General features: G+C 38.5%; 1 protein-coding gene across 1 annotated transcript; it reads right to left on the minus strand.

The window, feature by feature from the left end:
- Nucleotides 1-8,150: 8,150 nt before the first annotated feature.
- On the minus strand, nt 8,151-9,087 carry LOC101523400 (olfactory receptor 2J3). The gene is given in 2 exon segments (XM_012930683.3): nt 8,151-9,071; nt 9,073-9,087. Coding segments are annotated over 2 exon segments (936 nt in total).

The raw sequence follows: 9,087 nt of genomic DNA on the forward strand, positions 1-9,087 counted from the left end.
CGCTAATAAGCTTCAAATAAAATTGTTTAAAAGTTAGTGTAGATTTGTGTGAGTTTATTTCATAATTTACTTTTGTCCTACAATCAAACTTGATGGTACATATTTTTCTTGAAAATATATCATGCTTTTTATATTTTTATAATTCTGATAGGCAAAGATTATATTCATATGATGTTTACTAGTATAGGCACTTTGTTTTTTGAAAATGTACTTAAACATTTTCTTATGAGTGGAACATTTCATTCCTATGCCTTTTACATATCAAATTATATCAATAATATAAGTTCTCTATTTTAAGCTAATCATTATAAATAGTATGATAACCATCCAAAATAGACTTCATGTCATGTCAGATATGAAATATTACAATCTTCCCTGTGAGTTTTTCCAAGTGTAAGTGAACAGCTTGACTAAACAGCGCATTCTCCAAGAAATAATCTATGCTTAAAAAGAACCAAAAATCTCATAAATTTATCAACCTGGATGTATGCAGATATGCAGGTACACTTGATTTTTAAAATAACATTATTAAGGAATGTATCTCTATAAGTTACCCTAACTTAATCTTAACCATATAGGATTTTAAATTCTGAAATTAATATGATACCTTTAAGACTAAGGGTCACAAACTATAGTTTGAAGGAGCAAAATTATGGTAATTGATGTATTAAGCATATTGCTACTATTCATGAAATAGGAGATGAGATATTTAAGTAGGATAAGAATGGCAAAATCTAAAAGATGGGAAAACTGGAATATGCAGTCTGACTTGGTTGATTCCATACATGTAGCTCCTCTGGGAAACAGAGAGCCACTGACAATGCTTACTTTCAAGTCTAGGAATTGAACACAAGATGGAGATTTTGCCAAGAATTTTAACAGCAGAAAATCATTTTGAGAGTAGAAGGAGGTGCCGGAGGCCTGCTGCACCTGAGTTCAGAGTTCGAGAATGGTGCATGGAGTTGGTGATCAGGAAAGACACGGACACTGTCACTTGATGCCCTTTCGTAACAGCTCAAGAAGCTGTCCTTTTTTATTTACCCAGCCACATCACAAGCTTCCGCACAAACATTTAGTTGTTCTATTTTTACTTCATGACTAAGGGAGGCATGCATAGATATTTGGTCATTATGTATTTACTTCATGGCAAAGCAGGTGCCCCTAAAGGTAATTCTGCAAAATACTGTATTCACATTCTTCAAAGCAAGCCATTGTTCATTCTTCAGTAGTAGCAGTGGAGCAGCAGCCAGGACTCCAAGGCAAAGGCACATGCAATTACCTCCTAATCAGTAATACATTCTTACCACTTTGTATTTCCACAACTTGCCCATCATTTAATGGGAGAAATATGTTACAAGGGAAAAAAATGTAAAAATCCAAGATAAAAGTTTCAAATATTAAATCCTTCTACAATTATAGGCCTTATAATCCCAAAAACAACCAAACAATAATTAAAAGCATATCTCCATAATATTAATAAAAGCATCCTTTAATTCCTCTAGCCAAAAATTATGTAAGAGTCTAAAACAGATGCATTTCCTATTCTCCAAAGAAATTGCAAAAACAGGATGGCCTTTAAGGTCAAAGTAACTGTATTTATTGCCATAGCCATTTCAACTCATACTCCTATTACTTTCATTAATTTTTAGGATATTTATCAAGCCATTTCCCAGAATGCATGCCACATGTCTGAGCCCGATTCTGGGGCACACAATAAGGTGTCCACAAATGCCATGGGCTTAAATGTGCTCCTGTGTGTAAATTGTTAAAGGCCCACTCACCAAGACATTTTCAGCGACTTTAATTCTTAAGTTCACATCGGTTACAAAACCCATCTCACATGGGCAAGCAACAATGCCTTAATATTTTGATTACAGAATTCTTAGTAGGGTGGTTGAGTGTCCATGCAAAAGGGGGTAAGACTGTGTCAAGGTGGTCAGAGAGCCTTGCCAAACAGCTGAAAACTCTTCTGGGCTTTGCCAAACAGGGGAGCTGTTCTCTTCACACCTTTGTGTCATCCTACCCATTGCATGGACCCTACCAAGCAGGACTATAGAAAAAAATGAAGTCCCAAGGAAGACGATTGGTGCTGGGTAGCAGTAAAGCCACCGGCGCAGCTTCAGCATCCCATATGAGTGCCAATTTACTCTCATCTCTGCTTCCCATCATGTTTCCTGCTGGTGTGCTTTGGAAAGTAACAGACTTGAACTCCTTGGACTCCTGCCACCATTGTGGGAGACGGATGGAGTTCCTGCCTTCTGGCTTTGGCCTGGCGTGCTGACTATTGTGGCCATTTGGAGAATGAACCACATAGGTAGAAGGTGGATTTCTCTCTGTCTCACCCTCTCTGTATGTAAGTCTGCCTTTCAAGTAGATAAACGAACCTTTTCTTTTAATTCTAAGGAATATCTACTATTTGTAACCAAGAAAAAGTGAGTTGCCATCCCACATTTCCCATACTGATGTCTTTAGGTTGCTGGGAACACCCTTCTCCCCATCCCTCTTCCCTTCTCCCAGATACAGGAAGATTAAAAAATTTTTTTAAACAGTCATCTCATTCCATTTCCACCATTTCTGGCCCTTCCCACATCAATCAGAGTTCTACCTGGGCATACATCCTTCTCTACTATACAACATTACCACAAACAAACAAATGAATATGAAGTAGATTTCAAAAAGAAACAATAAGCTTTTAGGAAGGATAGTATGACATATAATATACTTATGAACAAATTGATTCTTTTTTTTTTTTGAGACATTCAGACAACCAATAACAGGCTATTAAGATATTTTAGGATGAAAGTTTTCTGCATATACCACTTTTGGCAAGACTTCACTCTGGGAAATAAAAGTCGGAAGAGCGGTCATTTGTATAAACATCTAGAAGCCCGAGTTTGGAATTCTCTCTCTTCAGAATTCATTAGTGACTGAATAATAGTAGAGGGAGCATTTATAGTTTTTGTATTTTTCCACATTTACGTGTTTAGGAAATGTGTCGTTAAGAGAGGAGACCGCAGGAGGTTACAATTAGGTAACCAAGAAGGAAGGGCCGCTGGGCACCCACGGGGGTCGCTTCTCAGAAACTGGACAGAGCCCGTCACAGTGGGAATCACTAAACTACAAGGCCCGGAGCTGTGGGAAGCACCTGGCTGGAGGTCAGAAAAGCCTTGGTAGGGAAAGCAGCTACCCCACTGACGCCTGGCGTTATCTTATGTTCAAGACTTAAACAGCCAACCAGGTGAAGCTCTGGTCTCAGGACAGAGATGTGCCCCCAAGGCGAGCGTCAAGTCCTGGGAGTCCTCTCCGCCCTTATCCTTAGGGACGCACCTGCTTCCACCCAACTCAGGACGGAACAAGGTGGATTTTCAGGCCGTTTCTAGAGCGAGAACCATGAAGGGAGTCAGGAGCTAAATGTGCAGTGGAGAAGACCCAAGGTTTGGAAGGAAACCTGCTTTAAATTTTCTTCTGAAGTTTCTTCTCTTGCTGTTACCCATAGTGGTTCCGCCCACCACCCGGAGCAGACAGCAGAGTTCAAGACTTCGCTGGGAATCTCGTTTCCTCGCCTCAGCAGGCATTCAGCATCTCAGATTCTTACTTGCAGCAAATCCCTGATTTCACAGAAAAGATTCTCTAAGAGATGATACGAACTAATGGCTGAATGTAACCCTAACATGTGACTTGCAGGTCTCATTAATGAGGTTATTAATGTGACTTCACATTAATGAGGGTACTAAACTATTTTAATTGATCACATAGGATATTAAACCTTAATGAGTTTTAAAAATTTTACCAAATAATAATAGATATAGTAATTTGGATTGCTATGTGTGCACATAAACATCTACTAATATGTATTTGTGTCCAGTGTTATTTTTTTTTTATTTTTTTTATTTTTTAAGATTTTATTATTACTGAAAAGCCGGATATACAGAGAGGAGGAGAGACAGAGAGGAAGATCTTCCATCCGATGTTTCACTCCCCAAGTGAGCCGCAACGGGCCGGTACGCGCCAAACCGATGCCGGGACCTGGAACCTCTTCCAGGTCTCCCACGCGGGTGCAGGGTCCCAAAGCATTGGGCTGTCCTCTCCTGCTTTCCCAGGCCACAAGCAGGGAGCTGGATGGGAAGTGGAGCTGCCGGGATTAGAACCGGCGCCCATATGGGATCCCTGGGCTTTCAAGGCGAGGACTTTAGCCGCTAGACCACGCCGCAGGGCCCTGTCCAGTGTTATTAATAGATAGTGAATATGGTAATGTGGCTAATCATGACATTCCATTTACACCAGCACTATTACTCTGATCATTACATCACACAGCTTTATAGTAAGGATGCTAGTGCTAAACATGGAGGTTTAGGTCAATTCCTGTTCTATTTGGAAGAAATAAAAAAACGGTCATTAAATTTTTTTAAGATTTTTTTAAGATTTATTTTTATTGCAAAGTCAGATATACAAAGAGGAGGAGAGACAGAGAGGAAGATCTTCCATCCAATAATTCACTTCCCAAGTGAGCACAATGGCCACTGCTGCACCAACCCGAAGCCAGGAGCCAGGAGCTTCTTCCAGGTCTCCCACACTGGTGCAGGGTCCCAAGGATTTGGGCCGTCCTCCACTGCTTTCCCAGGCCACAAGCAGGGAGCTGGATGGGAAGCGGGGCCTCCAGGATTAGAACCGGCGCCCATATGGGATCTCGGTGCATTCAAGGCGAGGACTTTAACCACTATGCTATCGTGCCGGGCCCATGTGTCACTAAATATTTAAATAAATAATAGCATACAAAGTTCCTCCACAAGCATCTCAGTTAAAAAAAGAATGTGGATTTTTAATACAAATATCTGTGAAAAACCTTGACATATGATCTACTAAGAAACTAGCTCGAATGTGGTAGCTAGAACTGAGTTTAACATGTTTCTACTAAGTAATTCATTGTTATTAATGAAATGTCTGATAAAATGACTGAAAAAAGAACATAGCAACAATGTTTTTAGCAGATAATTAGCCCAAACTTATATGTCAATGTTGACATATGAGTTGATAAAGTCAGTTATCATTATTAAATGTAGTATTTCCTGTGATTTTTATTCTGCTATGCTGATACACAATGCACATATTAATATAAATGATACAGACTCTAACCCCCCTTTAGTTTGTAACTATCAATATTCATCTTAAAACATTAGCGTCTTTTTTCTATCTGCTATCATTTTATGTGACCAGTAGGAATTGTCAAATCATACTTCGCCAGGTTAAACTTAAAATCAGAATAGAGAATTCAGCCTGGCCCCGTCCCAGTGGGGAGCTTCTGGTGCATAAACTAGAAAATGAATGACCACAATATGCCTTGGTATCTCTGATTTTCGAATAAAATAAAAATAAAATTTAAAATATGATTTATAATATCATATGTGAATATGGCAGAATTGTATATGTGTATGTATGTAGGTCTTGCTTTTGTTAATTATTTTTAATAAAGTTGAGGAAAATAGACAGATAAGGAATAAGGGTATTACAGAGCATAACGGGTCACAGCATAAGAGTTTTGTAGTGCTATATGATTCAAAGTGGGAGGTTCAAAATATTTAAGGTTTCAAAGGTGGTTATTAAGTGATGTTTCCCTCTATATGGTTCCAGTAATTTGCCAAAAGTTCTTTTGTTCCTCTTTATTTTGGGGATAGTAGGTTAAAGACAAGGGAATATACCCCCATGTCAGTGACATACCTAGTTGGAGACGAATGAAGAGACACAGACACAGAGAAGACAAATCTCCAATCATTATAGTTTAAAATCACAGAGGAAACTGAGGAAAATGTTTGGGTTGTGATTATTTTTCAGTAACTTTAGAAACAGCATTTAAATCATTTATACCTAAATATCATTTTAAATGCATGTTTTATTACTTATACATATTTATATAGCACCAGTGTGATAGAGTCATCATATAGTCAAGGATATCAAGTTAAATTCATTAGCATTTCCATTTTTAAACATCAAAAATGGATTAAGATAATGTTATATATTTATGAGGTGCAGTGTGGCATTTCATTAAATATATGCCATGTATACTGATCAAATCAAAACAACGAACATGTCCTTCTGCTTTTCAGTACTTTGTGATTGGACCCTTGGAGCTCCTCTTTTATTTGCCCAGAAAACACATCACATATTCTTCTGTGATCTAGTCATCCTACTGTGTTGTGCATCTTTAGAAGTTTTTATGAAAAGTGGTGTGTAGAGTCCTTAGAAAACTAAAGCTGGAACTCCCATATGGTCCTAAGTACACACCCAAAAGAAATGAAACCATTATATCAACCTGTGTTTCCATGCTTATGGATAAAGAAGCCATTGGTGTATATAAACATAAATTAATATTATTCAACCATAGAAAGATGGAATCTTGTCGTATGTGGCAAAATAGATTGAAATTGAGGAATTTATGTTAAAGGAAATAAGCCATGTACAGAAATTAAAGTATACCACATAGTCTCCTCATATACTGAGACTTAAAAAAAAAAATCAACCTGAATGTTAAAGAATCAGTCCTAGAAGCTAGGAAGAGTAGTGGAAGAAAGTTAGAGAGACTTTGATAGCAGGCACCAAAACATAGTTACAAGGTAGAAGTTTTCAATATTATATACATAAATCTAAAAGACCTCAAAAAATACACTGACAGAGTTTCACATGATTGATGCATTGCCAAGATGATACTTTGTATTGAATTAAACCTTGCTATTCATTTCATGACAGTAGTATATTACTCAAATTTAAAGGGATACATTACACAATCCATTTATTTTAGATGAAGTCAACACAATAGGTAGCAAAAGTATTATCCTCACAAAAATAGTTATTTATTTGGAAAATATATAAATTGACTTTCATAATACACTTAGCAAAAAAAATTTAAACTCAAATCAAGCTTTAAAAAATAAACTAACATTTTCCAAGTGACATTTATTATACAATTTTTTCAAAATAGTTCAATTAATTCATCAAACACTCATTACTTTCAAGTCATTTCAGAACATAGACTTTGCAGCTGTCTCAGCTGCTTCACATTATTCCATTATCCACTTCACTTAGTCATACCTAGCCAGTGACATGCATTACCCTAAGTCAGCGTGTTCACATTATTTCCATGTCTTATTACTTACCTTTGGGGGGAGTGGAGTCCCCTAAGACCTACAATAATTCATTCAAAGAGAGTGACTTCCACAATGTTAATGACTGTCTCATATACACCGCCTTATTTTTTTACTAATGATCAGTATTATCAAACCAAGGCTGAGACATTCTAATCTTTTAGAGTCACACTTAAACATCATCAGAGCCATACCGTAGCTCAAGAATGAGTAGCAATGTTGGAGGAAAACATTTATATTTGGGGGCCTGCATTGTGTTGCAGCAGGTTTGGCTACCACTTGCACTTCTGGCATTCCATAGGAACACTGCTTCAAATCCAAGCTGCTTCACTTCTGATCCAGCTCCCCACTAATGCGCCTGGAAAACAATCAAAAAATGGCCCAAGTTCTTTGGTCTCTGCATCTATGTGGGAGAACTAGATGGAGGTTCTGCCTCTTGGCTTTGGCTTGGTTTTGCCCCAGCCATTACAGACACCTGGGGAGTAAATTAGCAAATGGAATTTCTCTCCCTTCTTCTCCCTTTCTTTGTAATTGCCTTTCTATTAAATAAATAAATCTCTTAAAATGATTTAAACTTTACTGTAAATGGAAATAACGATAAAAAACAAAAGTATTTATCCTAAAACATGAAGAAAAAGATTTTCTACAGTTTTTTAAATTAAAAATGCTTTTGAATCAGAATTGCAAATTTCTTTTGTATCAATATCGGCACCAAATTCCATAATTGTTTTAAATTAAGAGCACGCTACTTTGGATTCCATTAGTATTCTGCTAGAGAGCAAATTCACTGTTGATATTTGATATCGATCTTACATGGCTGTGTACTCCACAAGTGAATGCTAATAAGCCACATGGTGCTTCCTTCATATCTGTAGCCAAGAACTCCATGATCTGGTTAGAGCACCTGATCCATAAATGTTGCCAGAGGGAGTGAAAGAGCATTTGATCCATGAATGAGCAGATGGCTGGTGAGAAGAAGCTCTATTGTGCGGCTACTAACACAAGTATGCAGACTTACTCTTTCCCCATTAGTCTCTTTACTGCCCCTCTTACATCTTTGTTTCTGAGGGTGTAGATTAGAGGGTTAAGGCTAGGTGTGACAACTGTGTAGAAGAGGGCAATGAATTTGCCTTGAAGTTGAGAATTTTCTGTTGGTGGCTGGAGATATATGCACATGACTGGAATGAAAAACAGGGAAACAACCATAATATGGGCGCCACATGTCCCAAAGACTTTCTGAAGTCCTGTTGTTGACTGCATTCTCAAAACAGCCCTGGCAATGGCGCCATAGGAAGTGAAAATGAGAAGCAAAGGTATTAGAACAAATATAGAACTTGTAACCATGAGCGTCAGCTGATTAGCATGAGTATCTACACAAGATATTTGCAGCAATGCTGGGACTTCACAGAAGAAATGATCCACATGGTGGTGTCCACACAAGGGCACCCACAACGTAAAGAGGGAATGAAGGGCTGAGTTGGTAAAACCACAAACCCAGGAAGCCACAGCCAACAGGTGACAGAAACGAGGGTGCATGATGACAGTGTAATGCAAAGGTCTACACACAGCTGCATAGCGGTCATAGGACATCACCACCAGAAGGACACACTCGGTGGCCCCCAGTGCAAGCACAAAGTAGAGCTGAGTCATGCAGCCAGCATAGGAGATGGTCTTGTCTGGGCCCCAGAGGTTGACCAGCAGCTGAGGGATGGAGCTGGTGGTATAGCAGAGATCCAGAAAAGAGAGGTTGGAGAGGAAGAAGTACATGGGAGTGTGCAGCTGGGAGTCCAGGTACGACAGGATGATGATGAACAGGTTGCCTATCAGTGTCATCAAGTAGAATATCAAGATGAGCACGAAGAGAGCTACTTCCAGGTGAGGCCAGTGGGAAAAGCCCAGCAGAATGAAGTAGTCTTCAGAGCTACTGTTTATTTGTGCCATCTTCATTCAT

Source organism: Ochotona princeps, chromosome 1, assembly GCF_030435755.1.
Source record: "Ochotona princeps isolate mOchPri1 chromosome 1, mOchPri1.hap1, whole genome shotgun sequence".
NCBI lineage: Eukaryota > Metazoa > Chordata > Mammalia > Lagomorpha > Ochotonidae > Ochotona > Ochotona princeps.